The sequence below is a fragment of the Podarcis cretensis genome (assembly GCF_951804945.1).
Source record: "Podarcis cretensis genome assembly, chromosome: 12".
Lineage (NCBI taxonomy): Eukaryota > Metazoa > Chordata > Lepidosauria > Squamata > Lacertidae > Podarcis > Podarcis cretensis.
This window is the reverse complement of record NC_137181.1, coordinates 50,185,085-50,212,792: the sequence shown is the minus strand read 5'-3', so window position 1 is coordinate 50,212,792 and position 27,708 is coordinate 50,185,085. Positions and strand designations below refer to the sequence as shown.

The 27,708-nt window shown below is 39.5% G+C and overlaps 1 protein-coding gene across 7 annotated transcripts in view; it reads left to right on the top strand.

Annotated features, from left to right (window-relative positions):
* The window catches only part of MYRIP (myosin VIIA and Rab interacting protein), a 159,387-nt gene that overhangs the window by 10,310 nt on the left and 121,369 nt on the right, over positions 1–27,708 (top strand). For all 7 annotated transcript variants that reach the window (XM_079947216.1, XM_079947220.1, XM_079947215.1 and 4 more), the window contains exon 2: positions 14,797–14,947. In XM_079947216.1, coding sequence (XP_079803342.1) covers positions 14,838–14,947 — 110 coding nt within the window. In that variant the 5' untranslated portion in view covers positions 14,797–14,837. The remainder of the gene's footprint in view (positions 1–14,796; positions 14,948–27,708) is intronic.

Sequence of the window (27,708 nt, the reverse complement as noted above, 5' to 3'; positions counted from 1 at the left end):
AGAAATTAAGAGAATCAAAGAAGGAGGAAATAGTTAAACAATTAGGAGAATGTGAGAAAAAATTAATAGTAAACCCCAGAGACGAAGGGACTAAACAAATCTCTAAAACGTTGCAGACGCAATACTCGATACTAATAAGTCAAGAGCTAGAATGGAGAATTAGATCAATGAAGCAAAAATACTTTGAATCTGCGAACAAAACGGGACGGCTATTGGCGTGGCAACTTAGAAAAAGGAAAAAACAGAATGTGATTAACAAAATTAAATTAGAAGAACAAATATTGGAGGACCCCGGTAAAATAGAGGAAAAGTTCCTTCAATTTTACGAAAATTTGTATAAAAAGGAAGATGAAGACACGGAAGAAATAGATAAGTATCTGGAAAGGAATAGAGGAGAACAGCTGATGGATGAGGAGAAAACCTACCTAAACAAACCAATAACGGCTGATGAGATCAAGGAAGTAATTAAGAGGATGAAACCAGGGAAAGCACCAGGTCCTGACGGGTTATCCCAAAAGTATTACAAAGTCTTAGAAGAATATCTGGTCCCGGTCCTTTGTAATGTAATGAACAATATTTTGCAAGGAGGTTCAGTGCCCGATTCTTGGAAAGAGGCGCACATCACGTTAATCCCTAAATCAGAACTTGACAAGATGGACATAAGAAATTACAGACCGATATCACTACTCAATAATGATTATAAAATCTTTGCAGAAATAATGGCAAATAGGCTCAAAAAATATTTATCGAAAGCTATCCACAAAGATCAAGCAGGATTTCTACCTAATAGGTACTTAAAGGACAACGTAAGACATATAATAAATATTATTGAGTATTTGGAACTTAAGATTGATATTCCCGCAGCTTTAATTTTCATCGATGCTGAAAAGGCATTCGACAACGTATCATGGTGGTTTCTACTAAAAGGCATGGAGAGGATAGGTATAGAGGGGCCCTTCTTGGAAGGTATAAGAGCAATATACTCAGAACAAAAGGCCAAATTGATTATTAATAATAATTTAACCAACTCTTTTGAGATCGCGAAGGGCACAAGACAGGGTTGCCCTCTATCCCCCCTTCTATTTATTATGGTACTAGAAGTGATTACAAACAAGATTAGGGAAACCTCCGAAATAAAGGGAATCAGATTAGGAGCCAAAGAGTATAAACTAAAAGCTTATGCCGACGATTTGGTGATATCGCTAGGAGACCCAGTAGTGGGCATCGGTAAAGTTATAGAGTTGCTTGAGGAGTTCGGAAATCTGTCCGGCTTTAGACTAAACAAAGTTAAAACTAAAATGCTGACAAAGAATTTAACTGAAGAGCTGAGAAACCAGCTAGAGTTGAAAACGGGAATTAAGGTGGTGAAAAAGGTGAAATATCTGGGCATTTGGATATCCGCGAAAAACATAAATCTAGTAGAAGATAACTATACAAGGACCTGGAAAGAGATAAAAAAAGACCTGGACACCTGGAGTAGGTTAAGACTTTCTTGGTTGGGCAGAATGGCCGCAGTTAAAATGAGTATTCTCCCAAGGTTGCTGTTCCTATTTCAGAACATTCCGGTAATCAGGGGTACGACATCATTCAAAGATTGGCAGAGAACCCTGTCCAGATTTATTTGGCAGGGCAAGAGAGCAAGAATTAAATTTAAACTACTCACAGACCGCAGTGATAGGGGAGGGTTTGCCGTTCCTAACCTGAAACTATACTATGAGGCCGCGTGTCTGTGCTGGATCAAGGACTGGATTGTTTTGAAAAATGTAGATTTGCTGGACTTGGAGGGGTTTGACGTCAGATTTGGCTGGCATGCGTATCTATGGCAAGATAAGGAGAGGGCACACAAAGGATTCTCCAACCACATAATCAGAGGTGCGCTACTGGAGGTATGGAATAGAAATAAGAAACTTTTAGAAAAAGATACCCCATGGTGGTTATCACCAGTTGACATTTTGACAATTAAAAATCTAATATGGAAGGTCAAAGATGGACCTATGAGGATCTATTGGTAAAATCAGACAAAGGGTGGAAGCTTAGACCTTATGAAGAACTGAAGGATAAATTAACAACCTGGTTGCAATTTTACCAAATTAACTCCTTATGGAACGAGCATAAAAAAATAGGAATGAGTGAGAAGAAGTCTAAATTCCAGGTGGAAATAATAGAAGGAAACTCCAAACTCCTATCTAAAACGTATAACCAACTATTAGATTGGGACACGAAGGACGAGGAGGTAAAGGAGGTTATGACTAAATGGGCCATAGATCTTGGTTATAACCTAGACTATGATAGATGGGCGAAACTCTGGAATAAGGACATGAAATTCACGGCATGTGTCGACCTACGAGAAAACTTACAAAAAATGATGTACAGGTGGTATCTTACCCCTGTGAAACTAGGAAAAATGTACAAGACGGGGGACAAAACTTGCTGGAAATGCAAGGTGAAGGAAGGAGACTTCCATCATATGTGGTGGGCCTGTGAAAAAGTAAAAAGGTTTTGGGGACTTATTTATGACGAACTAAAAAAATTTTTGAGATACACCTTCCCTAAAAAACCGGAAGCCTTCCTTTTAGGAATGGTCGGGAAGGAGATTAAACAAGAGGATCAAACCATGTTCCAATACGCAACGGTAGCTGCCAGGATATTGTTAGCGCAAAGCTGGAAAACCCCCGATATCCCAACCATCAGAGACTGGCAATCTAAGTTACTTGAGTATATAGAGCTAGCAAGGATGACACAGAAGATCAGGCATCAGAAAAATGTAAGATTTATTAATGATTGGAGCAAATTCCTTACATACATGGAAACAAATTTAGGAAACATTAAAATTACAATAGGTGATATATAAAGTTTGAGAGGTGTAAACAAAGGTGACAAAAATACCCCGCAGCAAGTTAACGTGGGAATGCAACTCAAGCCGTTTTGAAGGGAAGTCAAGCACTGTTATGTGATGAGTGATGGGTGGGTGTATAAGTGTGGATGGGTTTGTACTTTTGTTTTATGTTATTCTTTGTACTCTTGTTTTATGTTACTCTTTGTTCTTTTTTGCTTTTTTCTTGTGTCTTTTTTTTTTGTTCGTGCTTACGAAAAAGAGTTTAATAAAAATATATTAAAAAGAGAATTAGATATTCTAGAAGAGTCAGAGGAAAAGCTTTGTGATTTTGACGAAGGGTAAAAGCCATAGAAAAGTTGGTCTTTTACAGTTATCATAACTGATGTGGACAACTTCATGATACCAAAACATTATATTATTATGAAGAATATCCAGTTACAGTACTAAAGTGTGTATATGTGTTACACACACACACACACACACACACTCTCTCTCTCTCTCTCTCTCTCTCTCTATAAATCTGTGATTTATTAATAAAACAGACTCTATGAATTTCAAAGATATTGCTGGAGTTAAGTCCTACAGAACAGTATCTCAAAGGTCCAACTGCTTCAGCTGCAAGGTGGCATTAAATTTATTGATACTGGTAATCCAATAATTCAATAATTTTAAACCTATGTAACCTATTGGACTTGTTATTGGATTTTTTTGGGCAGGGCAATAGCAGTCGCTTTGCTTTAAGGCCATACCTGGCCAGAATCTGGGATTTGACATTCAACAGCTGTGAACATTTAAGTGATGTCTCCCAATGGCAGCTAATGGTTTGAAGTTTGCAAAGTAGTCCTACATCAAGAAGCAATGTTCTGAACTTAAAAAAAAAAAAAAATGGAGAAGTGGATATGTGGCTTACCTTCCCCCACACCCCAGCTAAGGATGATGTAATCTATGTCTGTGTGTGAAAAGAAGAAATCTATAAACTGCAGTTTTGAGACATGGAGTAAGAGACTAGGAGAGCTATAAGAGAGGGCTGAGCTCAGGCTGTGTAAACGTTTTAGGGTGCTTGCTGCCTTCCTCTGCATACCTGTTGTGGGGCAGTGGTGTTTGCTGTTGGAGCGTTTAAACTGCATGCTTTGCAATCTCAAATTGTTTATTTTAAATAATCTTAAAATATTACAATATGCCATAAGCCTCCAATTGCCTCATTTCAAAAGAAACCACATTCCACTAATATTGTTCCACCTGGAGAAATGAGGTGAGCATATCGATATATTTCCTTTATGACACCTGAGCTTTTAATTTATTTATTTAGAAATATACAATTCTTGATTGTAAAAAACAACAACAACCCAAAGTGGTTTACAGTAGTATGGCAATTTGTCAGAGCTAGCAAAACAATACTGGTATGTGTCTCATGATCAAACGAGTGATTCAATATATTTTACTGCCCTGTGTTAGTTCCTTGAAAGCTTTTAAAAATGGATATAGCTTATTACCAAGGCAAGAGGCCAACTTTACCTTAATGTGTTTCCATAAAGAAATACACAAATAAGTTTGCCAGCTTTCCAGTGATGAAGCACAGCTGATTCAGTGGAAGCCAGTTTGGCACTAAATTAAAATAAGCTTGTAGTTGTTTCCTGCAATTAACTCTTAGTAATAAAATGATTTAGAGAAATCGGTGCAAAGAATTATGGCTATTGATGATGTTTCATTTGTAGGCCAGAAGGTCAGGCAGGGAGTGTTTTCTGGGTATATGAGTTAAGTTTTGCTTTTAAAAAACAAACACAAACAAACAAACAAACATTTTATGGGACACCAGGGCCTGCAAGACGGCAAGGCAAAAGATTCAAAATGCTGCTTGAACTTGAGAAGTTTATGCAAAAGTATAACATTTCAAATTCATTTTGGCATCTTGTCTTTTTAGGTCTGAGGCAGCATGCTTTGAATGAATAACAATTTATTTGCCTCTGAAGAATGTGGCACACCAAATCACACAAGCATATATTTTCTAATAAATTTATTTATTTTTGAGCATCATTTTGAGGTTTTTGGATTTTTGCTTGTAGTTCTTTTGTTGCTGCCCCTTCCTTTTCCTACCACAAGCAAAGATCAGGTGATGAGTGGGTTGGACTTGCATGCATTGCTTAAGGGTGGCTGGGTAGCTCTTTGGGCATGATCTCAAGTTGTTGCCATATTTTATTTTTGGAAGACACTCTTTCTCTAGATAAGATTAGGTAAATACCCTAGTCTGCTGTTGGCTAAGGTTTGGGTCAGGGATGCCAACTTGAATATTGAGGGAGGGATGTAAGCCCTGCCCCAGATAATTGATCTCATGACACAGTGCACGTACACCATTTGAATGGCAATGCCCATTAACTTTGGGGAGGCCCCGGCCCCCTCATAAAATTTATGGGGGGGGCTGCGTGAAGCCCCCCAAGCTCCTAAGAGTTGGCGCCTATGGACCAGGTAGTGAAGTAATAACCAATAGTAATCGTGGCTCCAAAATTAGGCAGATCTCTCTCCCGTAACCCCAAACTGTGAATGTCTTCCTTTTACAGTAAGGAAAATTGGTTTATTTCTTAGTTGCACTAGCAATTGAAATTTATTGCCTTATTTGCGTGCACTATCATGTTTAGCTGCTTTGGGATGCTGTTTCGAGGCTGCAGCTAGCAGAGCTGTCAGGAGGGAACAGATTATACTGTGTTCTATTGTTTGAGTATATTTTACAGAGTTTTGCTATATGCCACTCTGATTTACATGGGGGGGGGGGAGTGAGAAATAATTTTACACATTAAAAATTGTGATATAGCTTAGGCCATGACTATATTCTTCAGTCATCTGGACCACTTGCCCTGCAGCTAGCTTCCCTAGCGTAGCTTTTCTCACCCTGTGCTGTTCTGTATCCTGGACTGCCGCATTTGATCAGATTGGATGGGTCTAGTGAATGGATAGCCTTGCTGTACTTGCAGGTAGCTAAGATAGATGGATTTCTGGAACTCTTTCAGCCCTAGGATGATTATTAGGTAGTGTTGGTAGTGTTTGTATTTTTGGCCTTTTTCCTTCTGCATTTTGGTTGCTACTTTCTCCTTCCCCTCTCTCTGCTTATAACAGTGGACATGCATCTTTATGTGCCAGTCCTGAACTGGAAGTGAGGGACTGGAGCCAATCTAATTTGCCATTGGTCCTTCACACTTTTGTATGAAAAGAAAAGAAAACGAGAGAAAGAAAGGAAAGAGGAAAAAGAAGTCTACAAAAGCCTGTACCTTCCTTAGCTGCTTCTGGCTGAGCACTCCTACATATAAATTCTGCTCATTTGCTATTGCAGACCTTGGCTACCTCCCAAGGTAACCTTTTCACCATAAAGCTACTCTGCATTGATCTCAGCTTATAAAAATTCTTGTTCCAGCCTGGTTGGTTCTTGACCATTGCCTCTCTCTGTGCTGTCCTCACAGACCTCATTTGAATCTAACTCTTGATTGACTGTCGACTTCTCCTGAACAGTTAGCAGATCATGCTAGAACACTGTCTTGTTCAACCCCCTGCTAAATTAAAGCATGTTTTCTTTTAGACAATTAAGTGAGAGAATGGATGGGATTGAGACTAATGTTGTGTTACTGCCAGCCTGGTGTTTGTTGCACATGCAGGCACTGCAATGTTGAGCACCACTGTACACCCCACATTCCAAGTGGCATTGTTGCAGTCAATTTCAGGGCCAGCTCTAATATGCAAATCATGAAGAAATATTACCTTTGAATATCTGTGGAGGGATTCACTACTAATTGGAATTTGTTCTTTCCATGTGGGACTTTCAAATAGCCTTTCAAATCCAGACTACTTCTCTACTCTGGGAACTGATTCCTTAGTACTACATCATAGACCCTCCTTCCATTTGTTGGCAAAAGAACTATCTTTAGTATTTGGGGAACTTCTGGAGCAAAGGCAAACACAACAATAAATGTATTAAATTGCTTCAGCAGAATAACTATTTTTTAAAAAGAATAAATAAAAGATGTGAACCAAAGGAGCTAAAATAGTTTATTATGGACTCAGCTATACAGCTGCAAATAGAACGTTTTAAATGTGCTGCACAGTGCAATATACAAATGTGACACTAGATGATGACAGTGAGCTATGCAAAATTCAATGTCTTTTTCCAAACGCTTTTTAAAAAGCATTTTCACAGCATTTTTATATGTGTGTAGATTCCACCTATGTCTCAGATTTTATTATTCTTTGAAAATTTCAGCAACAAGAGTAATATTTAGTCTTCATTTGGCACTCTCTCAAGTGCTCAAAGCTTATAACAGCTGGTAAGCAATCTTTTTACTGCAGGCAGAAGGTGAAGCTGAGAGACAGCAACTTGTCCAAAGCTGCCCAGGGGTTTATAGCTGAAAACAGTATTATAAGAATAATTTATTATTGGGGTATGCAGACTAGGGACTTCTGAGGGCATAGCTGCTGCTGCTCTTAGCTGCTGCATAGCATCACCTGTCTCTAATCCCTATTTTCAAAGAGACAAATCTGTGCTTATACTTAGGCTGCTGTCCTGTACACATTTCCTTGGGCTAAGTATCAGTAAACCAGTGAGGTTTTGCTGCATAAGATCAGGTCACGATTCTGCACACAGTTGCCATCATGTGAGTCCTGTTAATGTAAACGGAGAATACAGATGGGTAATGAATAGTAAATGCCATTATTTAACAGGTGAGATGTAAACCAAGACACCCTATAATTAGCCATCAGGATCAATTTTAGTTATCAAAAAAGTAATGTTGACAGGGCTTGATCTACTGTCTCTTTTAAGAACGATTTTTTGCCTGTTCTTATGGCACCTGAAATATTGTGTTAGAAATATAAAGATGATTTCCCCAAAACCATGAGCAGTCCCAATAAAAATACAACCTGAAGTGTGTTTTCTCCTTAGAAAGAAGCTCTGAAACAATTTTGAGAGTCTCTTTGTTCTGCTGATGTTAACTCTTCTGTGATTCCCCATACCTGAACAAAGGCATGCACCCTCCTGAGTTCCTCTAGAGATAAGTCAGAATAAATCCAGATTCCAAACTGGTTTGAGGACATGCTCAAAAGGACAAAGAAACACTGCTTAAACTAAGCAGGTCTAAGTCTGGTTGGGTTGCCTTGTAGTTACATGATGAAATAAAGGCAAGCTATGAATGTCATGGTTCAACAAATAAAACTTGCTTGTGTTGACTCCACTTCCATGCCCATGGCCGACTCTTTGCTTGTGGTGAATGGGATGGCTGATTTATCATTGCCAAAAGCAGAAAGTGAAGTTTTGCAAGCTAACTCCAGGCTTCTGTGGTTTATGAATTGGATAACTGGTTTCCCTTGAAAAAGCAAATGCCATGAAAGCAGTTGTCATGAGTAGTGTAAGGAACTTGTCTGAAATTGACACCGGTTCTAAACTGGTGGTTTTCCAGCATATCTTGAAATGCCAGTTCCATGCTGATTGGTTTGCTAAACAGCCTTTACTGTAGAACTCTTATGTGCTGCATGAGATCCTGGGCTGCACGTTAAGGTCAGGTAGGATCCTGCTGGTCTTACTAGTTCTCTGTTTGAGCTATGATTTAACCCTAGAACCCACCCATCCCTCTCCTGTGTCTCTACACTGCTGGAGAAGGTCAGCAAAGTTGGAAAAAATGTGAAGTTTCAATCCAGGTTAATTCTCTGGGTCCAACTTTACATCAGGGATTTAAAGGGAAGGTACAAATAGTTTTTGATAGTGTCGGCATAATTTTGGAGGAATTCAAAATGCAACTGCTTTTGCAAGTTAAAAAAAGATCTTTGTGCAAATAATAGGTTTTTAGAACAGTTGTTTGATAACGTTGTCCAACCGTTATAAAAAAAGTGGTATGGTATGGTTAGCTGATCTCTATAATAAAGAATATGATGTTGTGTTAATAAGGAACAATATGATATTTGTTGCTCTCTTTCACAGGCAGTTCTCAGTGAAAGTGCTGTCTCGTGTTTATTTCATGTGACCATTTCAACAGGCAGTGTTTCATTCATGTGGCTGCTTAGTTAGATACTGCACATTTTTCTGTCTTGACTGCTAACACTATCAGCTTGTTTTCTTGGATAATTACACTCTTTTGAAAGTTCAGGTCTTAAGGAAAGAATTACGACATTTTCCTGAATTTTGTGTGCCACATTTTGCTGATAAAATAATGTGAAGCTATTTACCCAATAATTTTATTCATAGCACTTTTCTTAGGCTGCACATAAAGGTATGCAATCTTTGTAATAATAAAACTAAATGTTGCTTGCTTCTAGCCTCTAAAACAATCCCTGAAATTCGATCAATTGCTAAAATTACTTAGAACTGTTCCTGCCAATTCAGTGGTAGTAAATCTAAACAAAGAGTAGCGTACATTTTGGGGGATGGGGAAGCAACAACTAGCATGGATTTCTCAGGACCATCAGTGCTTTTGCAGCATAGTTCATATATCACCAGCAGTTACTTTGCTAGATTGTTTAGAATGAACAGAAATCGTTATCACCAAAGCTCCCACCCTATGTGAATTGCAGGTGTTGGAGGCATCCAGTTGGACTCAATTTAGTACACATCAAATCAATGAATGTCAATTAAAAAAAAATACATATGAATGTGTATAAATATTTCGGGGTACTGAGCAGGTGCTCCAAGGATTGCCAACTCCCCCTCTGATTGTCAACTGTTTTTGCATTGTGGACATTATATCATTAGGTTCTGGGTTCCAATTCTAGTACAGTGGTACCTCGGGTTACAGACGCTTCAGGTTACAGACTCCAATAACCGAGAAATAGTACCTCGGGTTAAGAACTTTGCTTCAGGATGAGAACAGAAATTGCGCGCAGGTGGCACGGCGGCAGCGGGAGGCCCCATTAGCTAAAGTGGTACCTCAGGTTAAGAACAGTTTCAGGTTAAGAACGGACCTCTGGAACGAATTAAGTTCTTAACCCGAGGTACCACTGTACTGTGAAGCTCTAATTCAACCCTTCATAGATGTAAGGAACAATTGCTTGGTATTTCTTAAAGGGCTTATTCATTTAAGGGCTGAACAGGAATGAGAGGAAGTGTGGGCGGCCTCATGGTCAACCTGGCAAGAGCAGATAACAGTACTTCCTTTACAAGATGTCTTAATCTTATTGAAAATACGTTGACTTCCTTCAATTATAAATTTGCTTAGACTGAAATTCAGTAGCAACTGTACTCATCATATTTATGGGGTGTTGCCTTAGCTCCAGTAGCTCAGACTTCTGTTCTGTGTCATAGCCATTAATGGCAATCCTGATGATCTGACTTTCCCCAAGTCCATGTATTGATCATCAACTCTTTACTGGCCAAATACTGCACCAGCAGCAGGTTGTTTTGGTAAAGCTTAATGACTATTTGCAGTTGCAAAGTTATTCGTGCTGTTCATAAACCCCTGAGTCAATTACCTGTTTTTAATGTGTCTCTTCCAGTAAATTTGCCATTGCAAAACCTAGGAAACATTCTGCAGAATTAAGTCACAATGGTTTTGAAGCAGAATTAATACCTGTAAACTGTTTTGACATATTGGAATCAAAGGCTAGAAAAGTACATACACCTGTTGTTTTCTGCAAAACTACATTTTATTATGTTGGCAGATCATGATCTTCTGCAGTGTTCCCCAACCTGAAGCTCTCCAGATGTTTTGGCCTGAGTCTGAAACATCTGGAGGGCACCATATAGGGGAAGTCTTGCCTTGTGGGTGTCGTCCAATGTGAGTTATTCAAGTGCAGTAGCAATAGTAAAGTGGTAGTAAGGTAGGAACTGCCTGTTTTCTCTGTGAAGCCATAATGGGCGTATTGGGACAAGTGATTTTTAACTTGGTCAGAAGTGATTCAGAGCTAAGGGTGAGCAGAGAAGATAGTCAGATTTGCAAATGACACTAAATCATTCAGGATAGTAAAAACTAAAAGGGATTGCAGAAAGCTCCAAAAGAATCTCTTTTGCCTGGGTGAATGAGCATTAACATTTACTTCAATGTAAGTATGTGCAAAGTCAGGGCATTCCACCCCCCCACCCCCCGGTTGGAACTCGCTGGGACTCAGTTCCGGCACCTCTCAGGTGGGTGCCATTGCCATTATAAGAGAACAAGGGAGGTGTTCATGGTGAGTTCTGGCACCTCTTTTTCTAGAAAAATAGCACTGTTAAAGTGATGCTTATTGGGGCAAACAATCACATATAGGATGATGAGGGCTGAACTAGTGGCTGACTGACCAGGAAATGGATCTTGTAGTCATAGTGGATCTCAATGAAAACATTAACCCAGTGTGCTGCAGCTGTGAAAAAGATAGATTCTTTTGGGGTTCAGAAATAAAACTGCCAGTAGCATAATGCCTTATGGTGCGGTTATACTTGGAATGCCATGTACAGTTCTGATTACTGCATCCCAATGAGAATATTGTGGAGCTGGAAAAGGTGCAGAAAAGGGCATGTCTAGTTTAACGTTCTGGAGAGTGTTCCTTTAGAGCTTCACTTCAGGAACTGGTTGTAGGAGCAAAGCAGCCAGATTAAAAGATTTCAAGAGAATTTAAGGGGCAAAGCAGTTACCCAGATTCCATTTCCTTCAGTTACTGGCAGCTAGCAGTGTTTTATAATATTTGAGTTTATCTGCAAACAATTATTTTACAAATAAATAGGTAGAGTGTAGGTGGTGGAGGCACAGCTTGAAAGAGCAGGCAGCTGAATCCAGTGTCTCAGATCTCCAGAGAGAGGCAGCTCCCTATTAAAATCTTACTGTCCTCCAAATGCAGAGGTCCTGCTTCTGGGCTCCCAATAGGCATTTTGTTGGTCACTGTGAGAACAGGAAGCTGAATTAGGCATGCCTTTGTTCTGATCCAACTGGGCTCTTCTTATGTTTCCTTTTAAGTCTTTCCTCCCAAGCCATAATTGCCCTTAATTATTATTGACTCTTCCAGTGGCAGAGTTACCAAGGTACATATTTTGTTGGGGAAGCTACACAGACCCTCCCAAGTGTCCCTATTTTCCAGGGACAGTCCTTAATTTAAAGAAGCTGTTCCAGTTTCTGATTTGATCCTTTTTCTTAGGACTTCCCTATTTTCATTGGAGGAGTAATGTGACACCACCCCCTCGAGCCAAGGAGATAAGTAACTATACAACCTTTAGAAGACATCCGAAGGCAGCCTTGTATGTTGTTGTTGTTTAGTCGTGTCCGACTCTTCGTGACCCCATGGACCAGAGCATGCCAGGCACTCCTGTCTTCCACTGCCTCCCGCAGTTTGGTCAAACTCATGCTGGTAGCTTCAAGAACACTGTCCAACCATCTCATCCTCTGTCGTCCCCTTCTCCAGTGCCCTCCATCTTTCCCAACATCAGGGTCTTTTCCAGGGAGTCTTCTCTTCTCATGAGGTGGCCAAAGTATTGGAGCCTCAGCTTCAGGATCTGTCCTTCCAGTGAGCACTCAGGGCTGATTTCCTTCAGAATGGATAGGTTTGAGCTTCTTGCAGTCAGTCCATGGGATTCTCAAGAGTCTCCTCCAGCACCATAATTCAAAAACATCAATTCTTCGGCGATCAGCCTTCTTTATGGTCCAGCTCTCACTTCCATACATCACTACTGGGAAAACCATATACTTCCTGTATAGGGAAGTTTTTTAATGTTTAATGTTTTATTATATTTTTATATATGTTGGAAGCTGCTCAGTGTGGCTGGGGCAACTCAGTCAGATGGGTGGGGTATAAATACAGTACTACTACTACTACTACTGTTAAATAGGGTATGGTTGCAGGTACATGACCAGTAAGCTAGGAGACTTTTGAAAAAGACTCACTTATTCTCTCATATCCTAGCCCAGTGGTTCCCAGTTTGCTAAGTACTGCAGACCCCCTCTTTTTCAAAAGCCAAACTTCTGAAAAATTTGATACCACTGTGGTAGTTTTTGTTATGTGAATGGTGCCACAGACTCCCAATTGGGAACCACTGTCCTAGCCTATTAGCCATTTACCTCGCATGATCAGCTCTGCATCTCATTATCTTCTGACCCATAAGCAACTGCATCAGTCCTGGTCTGGCCCTGCAAACATGAGCCGAAGCTGAATAATGTTCATGGAACTTAAATGATGATGGCTGGCAGAACTGTTGACCTAGGTGGACCAGATTATCTGGTCACTCCCATTTTCACCAGCTATAGTTAGTGTTTGCTTGATGTGTCTGTTCTTTTGTTTTCATGCTTTTTTGTGTGTAGATCTGATTCACAACAGTGGAGCACTGTATTGCCAGTAATATTGAAATCCAACCCCCCCTCCCACTAATTTCACTCATGGTGCCTTCTTCTGTTGGCTATGTACATAAATTAATAGCCAGTACTGTGGGGAAAATAAAAATGGGAACTGGGAATTTGGTTTGGTTTTTCCCCCAGGGTAATTAAACAACTCATGCTCATTTCCGTGTGTGTGTGTGTGTGTGCGCGCGTGCACATTTTTACTGGAGTTGTGTGTGTTGTTCATTAGTTCTAGCTTTATGGACAGGCTTATTATTGGATTGCCTTGAGGATCAAAGGCCAAGGCAGCACTACTCAAAGTGCTTGAGCAGTCTCAGTTTCTTGTTCAGAATTAAGTAGCTTTGATTACTTCTGTACTCCAAATCTTGCATGTAATAACTTGCATTTGGCATCTAGAATCTGATTGTAAGGAAATTTCAAAGCCACTTTCCAAATGTAGCATTTCCTGTTTACTAACAGTAAACTCATTCTTTGAGTGTGGATCTCTTCATAGTTGAAACAGGTCCGTCCACCTGCAAGGTGGAGGTCTCAGTAGGCTTGGAGGAACCCCCAAATTGTGCGTTTGTTACACTTTAAAACTGCCCTTCATCTCAAAGGATTCAAGGTGGCATACAAATATTCAATAAAATACAACATGCATAAGTATTTAAATCACATGCCCATAACTAAATAATAATTTCCAACAAAATATACAAGGTTTGCAGCTGGGTGATTTTTTTTTTTTAAAGGAACCCCCCCCCCCAACACAAAAATGAAGACTGAGCATGCTTAGTGAATACAGAATGCTGATTGAGTTGGGCGGTAGTACAGTATAACAGAATATCTTGGGAAATGGTTGCCTATAATCCTGAACATAATCCTAACATACTAGTTTTCTATGTGAAGGTTTTTTGTTTTTGTTTTAGAGGGAGAGAGGAGCATTAGACATTTTGAACTGTAACATTTCAGAAACAGATTCAGCAGGGCAGTTCTGGACTGTGCCAGAACTCGGTTTCACAGTTAAAGTGGATTGGGAGCTTTTGCACAGCAAACCCTTTAGGCGAAAAGATTGGACTTTTTAGGATAAGCAAAATTGCAGGAAAATGCACTGGAAAGTGTCGGATAACACTCAATGCAATGCCATCTAAGCTTTCCGCAAAAAAATCAAGATGAATGCTCAATAAACAGGTTGTATGGAAGGGACCTTGGTGAGAACAAAAGAGGTTTAAAAAATATTGTCTTTGCCATACATTTTGCTCCCCACCCCCCATGCTGGCACACACCTCAAACTACTTTTTGCTCTTGGTATGAAAAAGGACAGTTATCTGTACCTTTTTACCCCACACCATGGGGAGAAAAGCAGCTTGAAGGGGCAAGAAAACAAAACTGCAGAGAAAGAGATGAGCATCTATCTGCCATTGCCATGCAAACATCTCTAAATTGCAGCTCCCTGAAACTGCTTTGAGGTACATTTTGTTTTGTTGATCAATCTGGTGAATATTTTCCCTGAACTGGAAGTTGACATGCAGTTTGACTCGTAAGAACTGTAGGCCTGAGATGTACATTGATTCTACATATATAAAAAAGATTCACCCTCTTGTGAATTATACCAGTTTTTAAATGAGTATTCTTTTTTAATTTTTAGGAGCTCAGCTGGAGACCTGCAGTGAGTTTTTAGTTTTTACATTCTTTATTTTGTTTCCTTTTGTGGTTTAGGTTCCTTTCGTTAATTGATTGCACTGAAGATAGAACTAACCATGGGGAGGAAGCTAGACTTGTCTGGCTTGACTGATGATGAAGCGGAGCATGTCTTGCAGGTGGTCCAGCGAGATTTCACCCTCCGCAAGAAAGAAGAAGATAGACTGAGGTAAGACCCGTGAAAGTGGAACATTATATTTTGATGTGATTGAATTAAGAATCCAAAACTTCTGTTTTACAAAACTTAAGCAAATTTTTTAGTGGCAGGCGAGAATTCTATCACTGAACCACCAATGCAGTTTTTTAGTGGAAAGTGAGACTGACTTGGGGCACCTTGCTCTAGTTGGGGGAGGGAGGAGGGCAAGGTACTTGCTAGAGAAATCCCTCTGTAACTTGTTTGCATAATGTCGCATTAAGAGTATGGAGGTATATACTTGCTTGAGATGTGGCCAAGGCTGTGCATTCTGGTCAAGGTGTGGAAGATATTTGGTAGGCACCTGATACTTAGATTGGGCTATTCTGGATTCCTCTGATTCCTTGTAATAGTACCGTGCTCATTGCCAGAGGCGGAGCTAGTTGCTCCGGCACCCGGAGCGGCGCACAGGCTGTGCACCTGGGGGTGGGGCTAGCCACCCGTGGGGATGGGGCTAGCCGCCCGCAGGGAGCATCCCAGGGGGGCGGCACACCGATGTCACCCCCCCCCCCCCGGGATGACACCCAGGGCGGATTGCACCCCCTGTACCCCCATTCCTCTGCCAGTGCTTATTGCTCAGAGCTGAGACAAAGGGCAAGAGTTCCAGAGAACCGAGGTTACAAATGCCCTGGCCTGTTAGAACTATTTTGCTTCAGATAGTTATTTAAGCATAAAGTAATAAGTGAAATGATAGCCAATGAAGAAAAATAAGGCAGGAAACCATAAGTTAAGCGATATTCTCTATTAGTGGCTGTTAATACTCCTCATTCACTGTAGATTTCTACCAACCACCTAGCCTACCATTCATGTTAACTGAAAATTAAATTATAGTTACTTAATCAGAATTCATCATTTTTTTGTCCAGATGTGGAAGTCCACCTGAGAGATGAGAGCACTAAAACCATACCACCTTAATCTAAAACTCATTAATTGCCATGCCATTGCTACATACTTTCAATTTATGCAAGACTATTGCAACACTATCCATCTCCGTGTTAGAGATTGGCAATGAGCAACATTTCATATATTTCATTTGGTTTAGAGCTGTGTTGAAAGAGCAAAACATACTGTTGTCACTGAAATTCCTTTGGTTCTTTTCTGCCAGTAGCACATGAAAATGTAGCTAATAACTCAGTTGAACTCTGTGGTAGGGCAATATTTCTAAAGCTTGTTTCTCAAATATGTTGTAAGGTCAGCTTTGGAGTGTTTTGATGAGCTGTCAACAGCTTTGGAATATATTAAAACATGTGTTATGTTAATTAATGCAACATTTGAGTTTGGAACTTTAGATGTCACCGATGACATGAATTACTCCCACATGCCTCCTATATAATACTAGTTTATATTCAACCTACAGTAAGAAGCTGAAAGTGTTTCCTTTAAGCACTCCTGTTAGAGAAGGGGTGGGAATATTCCCATGGCTCTGTGTTTACCAAGTGACTCATTTCTGTGTCCATACATAAGATGCTTAATAGACAGAGGTGAGCTTAAAGAGGCTAGGAAAAAATGGACCTGGAACTGTTGTTTTGTACTTCCATTTGATGATAACCTGAAACAACAAGTTAGAATGATGGGCACCTTAACAACTTCACATTGGATGGCAGGATGTGGCAGCTGCTGATTACAATTGAGAGCAATTGTAGTTTTCATCATAACTCAGTGCCTAATCGTATGCCAAAGAATAAGTGATGCACCTAGAAACAAGTCTGACATTATTTCATAGCAGTTCTGGTCCCACTTTTCATCACAACAGTAGTTCTTGGTTCTGGTTCTCACTGTCTTGTGTCTGGCTTCTCCCACTTCAGACTGGGCAGGGGGAGCTCTCACAACTGAATTATAAAAAAAAGGTATGCTAGAAAATCGGCAAGCCAGGAAGAAGCATTCTTTGATTACAGTTGAAAAATTTGAATAGGGTTTTCCAAGGTTGGCCTCTAGAGGTTATCAGATGAATCTGTTGGCGCTTTGAAGTTTATGGTAAGACTATTTCATTGCTGTTGTTTACTGCAATATAAAATATAAATATTGCAATACTGTTGTTCTCCATCTTGAATACTGTATCAGATGTCCATTAAATATTTCTGGAATTTCGATTTTATTTCCACTATGCTCTGCAGAATTCCAGGTATACTGTGGAAAGTTGATTTGTATTGATCATTCAGATTATAGAATCAAAGATAATTGTAGAGTTGTAAGAGACCCTGGGGGTCATCTAGTCCAACCCTCTCCCATGCAGGAATCCTACCCACTGCCATTTCTGGGTGGGCTCAAACCAGCAACCTTCTGGTTACCAGCTAGATGCACTGACCCGCTGTGCCATCTGCTCCTGTATAGTATCTACATTATAATCTTATATCTGTGTTCCTGGTTCTTGAGAAAGGTGGGTTCCTGACTACAGGGGAAAATAGTTGAAAAACAGAAAAAAAGGTAAAGAACAGAAAAGGGGTGAATTGGAAGCAGGCAGTAGGTAGTGGGAGACTATTCTATTATTTCACTTATTGGAACATTGTGCATTCAGTACCAGTATAGTATTCTGTCAGAAGAAACAACAAAAAATCCCATAAAGGCTGAATCAAAACCACATGTTTCTACATGCCCAGAACATCAGGTTGTGTAAACTAATACAATGTTTGCACAAAACATTTTGAAGTTTGTTCTAAGATCTCTTGAGTTAACCTGGTTTAAGTTTGTAGGTCAACACCCTATCCGCTAGACAAATTAATAATTATTGCTTAGCTCACAGGATGTGGCATACTATGAGATAATGAGTAGCTGGAATGTAAAATCAATATTTAATTATGGATATCTTGTGTATTCAGAAGCTGGGCCTGATAGCCTTATAGGAGGAGTATTATTCACTTTCCTAGGCCGGTAACACAAATGAGATTATGTAAGATAAGTTTTCTTGACTTACGCATTGGAGACCTTTGATATAACATTTTGGAAATAGGATTCCGGGCCAGATGGACCAGGTTCCACTAAAGTCCCTATGTTCCATTTATTTCACTGGGACTTGTTTCCGAAAAACAAGGGAAGAATCATGCCTTGGATTGTAGCCCCTCTCTCTAACATATGGATTTATTTCTGTGTTTTATGAAGGTCAGGGGTATTGTTTGAAGGAGTTTGCTGAGTGCGGTTGTTGCCTTTGTTCTTTTGTATCTTTATTTTAGATTTTGTTGTGATTTATGTAAACCAAACCGAAAAATTTCCACATAAATCACAACAAAATCTAAAATAAAGAAACATATATATATATATATGTTTAATTTATTGCTTATGACCACTTTTGTTACGTTGTAGTGATGTATTTTTTCATGTTGCAAGCCGCCTTGCGTGTGCTTTGAACTGTGGAAAGGCAGTATACAAATAAGATTATGTATTCACATGCATCCTTTAAATAAATAAAATAAATATTATGCATTAGAGGGCTACAACCAAAGGTTCACATCGCCTTCTTTACCATCACAATTTTTCTTGCCTCCTCAGGCCTCTTTCTTCTGGTGGCCTTTCCCCAACTAATCATCCTGCCATAGCTCTCCCTTGGCTTTCTGCCTTTTAAGGCACAGACCGCCTCCTCTCATAAACTGGGTTGCAATTTTTTTGTTGCCTACAAGATGTTCCAGATCAGGAAGGGTCAAACCAGATTAGCACAGGACTTAAATATTTTAAGGAAATGTAGGGCTGCATCAAGGGATTGTTTTTGTTTATTATGCACTTTGTGTTCCCATTTAGCATTTTTATGTTGTGAACCTCCCTGTGATCTTTGGATTAAGGGCAATATACAAATTTAATAAATAAGGAGCCTGGAAGACGTGGCACCACAACCTTGTATTACATTTGTTTCTGGTGACTGATGAGAGCCGTCACCTTCCTAGTTTCTATAGCAATAAAGAGCTAATCTCAAAGAGGAAGGAAAACCTTTACGAACAAAAATTATGGAAATTCTCATTAATGCTTTTACAGAGCTTTTATTAACATCACAATCTCTAGGCAGATCTGCATAGGGCAGCTGCAGCTAGGTCTAATTTTGTTTGGATGCTTGTTCTAGTCTATAGTGCTCAATAGCAGGTCTGAACGAAAAGGCTCCAGCAATGGTGCTCTGATTTTTGGAGCTCCAAATCCCATTATATCCTGTATTGATGCTTTACTTTTCCACTCTGGCAAACGCTCTTAGCAGGCCAAATTTATGTCTTTGACACGATGCAGCTACATTTCCTTATGCACTGATGCCTATGCTAACTGGGGTCCACGGACCAGGTATCCAAACAGAAACACTCATCAAATCTGTAAACGAACTTCTGAATTGTTTACATTCTTTATCTTACGAAGAAGCAGAATTATTGAAGACCTATAGCAATCAGCTATATGACATACACTTTTCAGTGAGACAAGCTCCAAAAATTTAAAATGCTGTTTTCCCTTTTTAACTTCCCTCCGAGAATCCTCAGTGTAAAATGTTAAGTATTAGACACATTATTATTGACCCATTTTCTCTGAACCTCCCCTCCTACTGGGGATGCATGACAAGGAGGATCTTATGCAACAAAAATGTGTTCAGCCCATTTTTCACTCCTATACATTATTGATTGTTGTATAATAAAAAATGGACGTTCCACAAAACAGGATGAATATTTGAAAAAAACCAACAACCCAGCATAGTACAAGACAGCACATCATCATCATCATCATCATCATATTTATTTTTAAAATACATTTTTTATTTCATGAGCTGGGCTGCTGGAACAAGGAAGGTGGAGAGGAGGAAAAACCAGGAGGGAGGATACTATAGGCTTGGCCCTTGAATAAATTGAGCTAGCAAGTGTTCAGAGGCAACCTGCTCCTCTGTTCTAAGTGTAAGATGGAAGAACAGATTATAGGGTATTATCTATCTATCTATCTATCTATCTATCTATCTATCTATCTATCTATCATCTATCCTGTCTTGCACATGGCTTAAAGCCCCAGCGCCCTTTTCTCTTTAAATATGTTAAGCACTGATTGCATCTCCATTGTCAGAAAACAGCTACATTTTTAAAACATCCCCTCTGCTTTGCTTCTTACAATGGTTTACATCTGATTTTCGTATCCTCTTTCCTTCCAGAAAATTTTCCACAAATGGCTCGCGCCCCCGCGTTTTTTTGGTCTGTGTAATCTTCCTTCATCCTCCATGCTCTAATTTAGTTAGATCCTTGTGCCAAGGATCAACAGAGTTCGAACCATGAGTCCATTCTCAAAAGCAGGATGGAATCCTGGGATGTATCACATAGTAATGGGTACCTCTGGATATTTGTCTGGTTGAGTTCAATAGAACTTACATGTGGGTCGATTATGTGGGGCCATGTGCTGTGGGGCCATGAAGGGAGACAAATGGTATGCACAATGAACAAGAGCATATTTTCCATTTCTCTTCCACAGAGTCTATCAGAAATTGTAATCCTTTGTCTGACATCACAATCAAGTGTCCCTTTCTGATAAATGAAGAACTCGGTCTTCTTAATGCAGTTACTTTTGTTGGGGGAGCATTCTGCACATGCTTATAATGATTCTATTATTTATTTCTGCTTAAGAATTATTTTCCATAGATGCACTAATTGACCTTAGGCTAGCCGCTGATTGCAATGCCACAGTGCCGCCCCCCCCCCCCAGGTTTTAAAATGGGACATATATCCTCAGAATGCATAAACTGGTTCACACATGATGTTATTCCAAACCATGGCTTAGTGGAAATGCATGAGTGTGAGGATTCCAAGGAAGGAGATTGTGGTTTGTGGCATGTGGTTTGCCTCACTCCAGACAAACCATGGATTGCAAACCCCCAACCAAACCTTGCTTACGGCTTGTACTCGTAGCTACAGTTGTGCTGGTAGAGATTCTTTGGGCTGTTTACTTTCGTAGAGGTTAAGTTCAGTAAAGCTTAAGTTGTGTAGAACTGATATTTCTCCTTTTGTGCAACAAGTTCCAGCATGAAAGATACATGAAACAGGTTTGAGACAATAGCTGCATCTAGATTTCTTTATACAAACTAAAAAAATTATTGCACTGCTGTTTCCTAAGATTCCATTATCAAAGAATTCCAGGGTGTTTCAGCTTCCATGATTTCTCTTTCCTGACCATAGATAATACTACTGCTGTTTATCCTGGGGTGAAATGAAATGAGTCAGGAATTTCTAATCTTGCCAAATAAGGTTGCTTCCCATCTCCTGTGAAAAGTACTTTATGTAAGATGTCTGAAACTGAGAAATAAGATCTCTAAGAGACCCTGCATATTCTGAGAAGAGAAGCTAAGAAAACTGCCAATGGTGAACATATACAACTTCTGTGTGAGGTTGATAATTTCATGAATGTTGTGCTTGGCTGTAATGACCTTTGCCCCATGTTTTAAATGCCTAGTTTTCAGTCTGCAAAGCGTTTTTGATCCATTATAATTAGTTGTTTCCCCCCAAATCTTTCTTAAATCATAATACCCAAAGCATGAGATATTACTTAGTATAAGACCTAAAGAAACCAAGTGAATGAGTTTTCCAGTTTACAATATCACATTTGCATAGAATTCTCTGGAATAGTTCTTCTAGCTCCAAAACTCTAGAAAATTGAATGACTGTAGTCTTTTCTTTTTTCTTTTTAATCAACTTCACATATAGAAAGGGGCAATACGGAAATGGCATATACTTCATGGGTTTTCTCCTCTGACACAGTTGTTCCTTTTACAGCAAACTTATTAAAAGGAACATAAGGATTCATGCATATCTGTATGTATAAAGGTAAAGGTACCCCTGCCCGTACGGGCCAGTCTTGACAGACTCTGGGGTTGTGCGCCCATCTCACTTGAGAGGCCAGGGGCCAGCGCTGTCCGGAGACACTTCCGGGTCACGTGGCCAGCGTGACATCACTGCTCTGGCCAGAGCCAGAGCCAGAGCCAGAGCCGCACACGGAAACGCCGTTTACCTTCCCGCTGGTAAGCGGTCCCTATTTATCTACTTGCAGCCGGAGGTGCTTTCGAACTGCTAGGTTGGCAGGCGCTGGGACCGAGCAGCGGGAGCGCACCCCGCCGCAGGGATTCGAACCGCCGACCTTTCGATTGGCAAGCCCTAGGCGCTGAGGCTTTAACCCACAGCGCCACCTGCGTCCCATATCTGTATGTATAGCACATCTCTAAATGCTATTATTTGATATGTTGCACCAAACATGGTGGTGTTCGGAAGCACTGGGTTCTGGAGGTAAATTCTATTTAATTGCACAGCAATGGAACAAAACAAAACAAAACAGCAGTTAGAACCAGAATGTTTTTGGTTCCAAGAAAACAAAATTATTTCAGTCACTGTCTCTTGAGCCAAATATTATTACATTGTCCTCATATAAACAAACCAACCATTTTGCTCTTTCCTCTTCTGTAATTTTAAATTAGATTAAGCAACATTAGATGAAGAACAACACATTTTACATGTGTGAAATTAATTTATTTTTGAGTTAGTGCTGTTAATCAGAATGTTATAAAACACTTAACAGAATAAAGCATTAAATTCTCTCTTCATTGACCATGTCTGGATATTTGTATCTCAGCTTAATATTTACATCCACCTCACTTGGGCAAATCAGTATTTCTCAGCCTATCCTAATTCACAGGGCTCTTATGAGGCAAAATCTGAAAATCATGGAGGAAGGGTAGGAATGGGATAGCTTTCAAAGGAGTCTTGAGCAGCTGCTTCAGTACATAATGGGACAATATCTCCCCCACCCCACCCCAATTTCCTTCACCCATTGCTGAGCAGAGTAGAGCAGAAACATTATCACTGCACAACAGCAAGTTGCAATGGGGGAGATTTATTTTTGTTTGTGAGAATGTCTCCCAAGTGATGAATTAAGTTAGCAGAGTCCCAAGGGGAATTTGTGATTGTCACAGACAGCAGCAGACTCATCAGAACGATGCTGTCAAGCCGCCCAGGTAATTTTAATGCAAGAGTTTGGCGAGATTTCGATCTGTGGCCTGTGACTATTGGGAAGAAGAAGAAGAGTTTGGATTTGATATCCTGCTTTATCACTACCCGAAGGAGTCTCAAAGCGGCTAACATTCTCCTTTCCCGTTCTCCCCCACAACAAACACTTTGTGAGGTGAGTGGGGCTGAGAGACTTCAAAGAAGTGTGACTAGCCCAAGGTCATCCAGCAGCTGCATGTGGAGGAGCAGAGACACGAACCCGGTTCACCAGATTACAAGTCTACCACTCTTAAACACTAGACCACACTGGCTCTCAGGGAAAGAAGCAACTGGCAACAGCAACCAGAACGGAATCATACTATATATGCAGTGCACAACGTTGTTATTACCAACACACTCTTTCGACAAAATAAATAAATAAATTAAAAACATAATGGAGGCACCCTCAGATGAACCACTGGCACCTCTTAAAGGTAAAGGTAAAGGGACCCCTGGCCATTAGGTCCAATCGCGGACGACTCTGGGGTTGCGGCGCTCATCTCGCTTTATTGGCCGATGGAGCTGGCGTACAGCTTCTGGGTCATGTTGCCAGCATGGCGAACCAGAGCAGCACACAGAAACACCGTTTACCTGCTGGAGTGGTACCTATTTATCTACTTGCACTTCAACATGCTTTCGAACTGCTAGGCACCTCTTAGACTATGTAATTGTCCTAGCTGAAGATCGCCGTGATGTGCTCCTTACCAGAGCTATGACAAGTGCCAATGACTGCTGAACAGATCACCGATTAATATGTTCCACGATGGCTGTCAAGATTATACCTAAACACACGCTTCAAGGAAGGAAACGAAGGCACAAAATCAACACTCAAGCCCTTCAAGATCCTATTAAGCAGGATTGCTTCCAAACAACTCTTTTTTTTTTTTCTTTTCCAAATACATTTTTATTGAGGTTATACACATAACAAACATACAAACAGATACAAAAGAAAAAATTATAACAACAAAAAAAAAAAAACCACAAAAAAGCATCAAGATATACAAGCCAACTTTTTCCTCTCTCTAACTATACAAAGATAGATTAATCTGGCTGTTTCACAAAACAGTAAACGATTTAAAAAAAAAAAAAAAACACGCAAAAACCACCTCCTGGACTTCCTTCCATCCTTTTGGTAAGTATCAAATATCTGCTTCCATTACGTATTTGATTTTTAATCTATAGACCTAAATTCACACGCTGGTAGTATTGTTCTGACCCCGCCAATCACATTAAGCATTTATTCCAATATAGTTCCAGTATTTACTCCAATTATTCAGAGATTTCTGTTCATCGTGGTCTCTTAATTTACCTGTTAATTTATCAAGCTCAGCATAATTTATCATTTTAATTTGCCAATCATTTATATTGGGGATAGTTTCCACTTTCCAATATTGTGCCAATAAAATTCTCGCTGCTGTGGTGGCATAGAGGAATATCGTTCTATCTTCTTTCTTAATATCTTTACCCGTCATTCCCAGCAAAAAGGCTTCGGGTCTTTTGGGAAAAGTGTATTTAAATATTCTTTTAAGCTCATTGTAAACCGATTCCCAAAAGCCTTTCACCTTTTTGCATGTCCACCATAGATGATATAGGTCACCCTCCACCTCCCCACATTTCCAGCATTTCTTATCTTTTAGTCTATACATTTTGGCCAACTTCACAGGGGTGTGGTACCACCTATATAGCATCTTCCAAACATTTTCTCTCAGAGACATACATGCTGTAAACTTTATATTACAATTCCACACTTCCAGCCACCTTTCAAAATCGATATTATAACCAAAGTCAATTGCCCATTTAATCATTGCCTCCTTCACCTCCTCGTCCTTTGTATACCACTCTAAAAGTATGTCATAGATTCTAGATAGGGTTTTGTTTTTACCTTCTATTACTTCTACATTGAATTTTGATTTTTTGTCATCAAAACCCAACTTCTTCTTGTCCTCTTTTAGCAAGTCATTCACCTGGTGGTATTGCAACCACCCAGTGAATAGATTTTTTATCTCTTCATAAGGTCTAAGTCTTGGCCCTTGGTCTGTTTTTCTTAACATTTCCTCATAGGTGGCGTTTTTTTCCTCCATGTTTGTTTTCTTCACCGTTAAAGCCTCAATTGGTGAGATCCACCATGGGGTCTTTCTTTCAAGGAGATTTTTATTCCTTTCCCATGATTGGTATAAAGGTCCTCTAAAAATATGATTTAGAAAGCTCTTGTGGACCTTCACTTTCCCATACCAAAGGTACGAATGCCATCCGTACCAATTATTAAAGCCTTCTAAATCCAGTAGATCTCTATTCTCCAGTTTTATCCAATCTTTTAACCAAAGTATACAGGCCGCTTCGTAGTATAGACTTAGATCCGGGAGAGAAAAGCCCCCTCTTTCTTTTTTATCTATCAAAATTTTCATTTTTATCCGTGGCCTTTTCCCCTGCCAGATATACTTTGCCAAGACTCTCTGCCACTCTTTACATTGTTTTAGGTCTTTAAGTATGGGGATGGTCTGGAATAGAAATAGCATTCTAGGCAGAATATTCATTTTGACAACAGCTATCCTCCCCAAAAAGGAGAGTTTCATCCTCCCCCAAAATTCCATGTCTTTCTTTATACTCCTCCAGGTGACATCATAGTTATCCTTATATAAATTTATGTTCTTAGCTGTGACCCATATCCCAAGATACTTCACTTTCTTAACTACTGCAATTTCCGTCCTTCTCTCTAAATCTATTATTTCTTCCTTTGTTAAATTTTTAACCAACATTTTGGTTTTATTTTTATTTATCTTAAGTCCTGCCACGGCTCCAAATTCGTCAATCTTTAGTAAAGCTTCTTTTACACTCTTTTTTGGGTCTTCTAAAGTTAGTACGATGTCATCTGCGAAGGCCTTGATTTTATATTCCCTCTTTCCTACCTGCACTCCTTTTATTTCTGTTGCCCCCCTCAGTCTCTCATTCAGTATTTCTAGTACCGTTATAAACAGTAAAGGGGACAGGGGGCAACCCTGTCTAGTTCCTTTATATATACCAAAATATTCTGTTGTGGTGTTGTTTATTACCAATTTTGCCTTCTGTTCCTTGTATATTGCTTCTATCCCTCTTCTAAATTTCTCTCCCATTCCCATCGTTTCCAGACTTTTCTTCAAGAACTCCCATGAGATGTTATCAAACGCCTTTTCAGCGTCTATAAATACCAAGGCCGCTTGTCTGTCTATACTCATATCCAAATATTCAATAATATCTATCAGATTCCTTACATTTTCCCTTAATTGCCTCCCTGGAAGGAAACCCGTTTGATCTTTATGTATTTTGTTGTTCAAAACCTTTTTTAGTCTTTCTGCCATTATATCTGTGAATAGTTTATAATCATTATTTAATAATGAAATTGGCCTATAGTTTTTCACTTCCAGAGTATCTGCATCTTTTTTAGGAATCAAAGTAATATATGCTTCCTTCCAGGTGTTCGGGATCCTTCCTTCCTTTAATATATTATTCATCACTTCTCCTAGCACTGGGGATATTTGGTTACTTAATGTTTTATAATATTTGGCCGAAAGGCCATCTGGCCCTGGGACTTTCCCACTTTTCATCCTTTTAATAGCCTTTTTTTATCTCTTCTTGAGTAATTGTCTGGTCTAATATCTCATTTTCTTCTTTTGAAATTCGTTTTAGGTGATGCACTTGTAAAAAGTGGTCTATTTCTTGCTTTGTTTCCTTTCCTCTTTTATATAAATCCTTGTAATATTTTTGAAATATCTTTCTTATCTCTTTTGGCTCTTCCACAATCCTTTCTCCTTCCCTTATCCTACTAATCGTATTTTGTTTTCTTCTTTCTCTTATTTGCCACGCCAGGTATTTTCCTATCTTATTTGCTGACTCAAACGTTCTCTGATTCATCATTTTAATTTTCCATTCTACCTCTTGGTCGATTATTGTAGAAAATTTAGCTTGTAATATCTTTATATTCTGTTTTGCGATCTCCTCATTGGGGTTGATAGTCAACTTTCTTTCATTTTCCATAATCTGTGTTAGGATCTGTTCCTTCTTTGTCTCTTTTTCTTTTCTTACTTGACTATTTTTCTGTATTAAGAAGCCCCTCATAACTGCCTTTCCTGCGTCCCACACAGTCTCTATAGCAATTTCCCCATTTAAATTCCATTTAAAATAGTCTTCTATTGTCTCTATTGCCTTATTTACAATCTTCTGATCATTAAATAAAAATTCATTCATCCTCCATCTAACCGTTCGGATATCTCTACCTTTTAGCTCAATGGAGACTGCATTATGATCAGATATAGTTCTTGGAAGAATTTCCGATTTAGTTAGATTTTGAGTTAGTTCCTTCGAAATCCAAATGCTGTCTATTCTCCCCCAACTCTGATTTGGGTTTGAGAAGAAAGTATACTGTTTTGTAGTGGGGTTTTTAAGTCTCCACGCATCAATCAGTCCCAGATTTTTTACCATATCAAAGAAGGATCTCGGTAATTTACCTTCCTTCTTCTCCTGTTTTTTTGTTGACTTATCTAGGTTTGGGGACACCACCCCGTTAAAGTCACCCATCAATATCATTTTTTGGTCCATCCATTCCATCAATTTGTCTCCTAATTCCAAATAAAAGGCTGATTTTTTATCATTTGGGGCATATATTCCCACAACAATTATTTTTTCTCCCTGAAACACCATTTGAACAATGACTACTCTCCCTTGGTCATCTTTGTATAATAATTGTGGATCATATTTTTCCTTTATGTATATTACCACCCCTCTTTTCTTCAC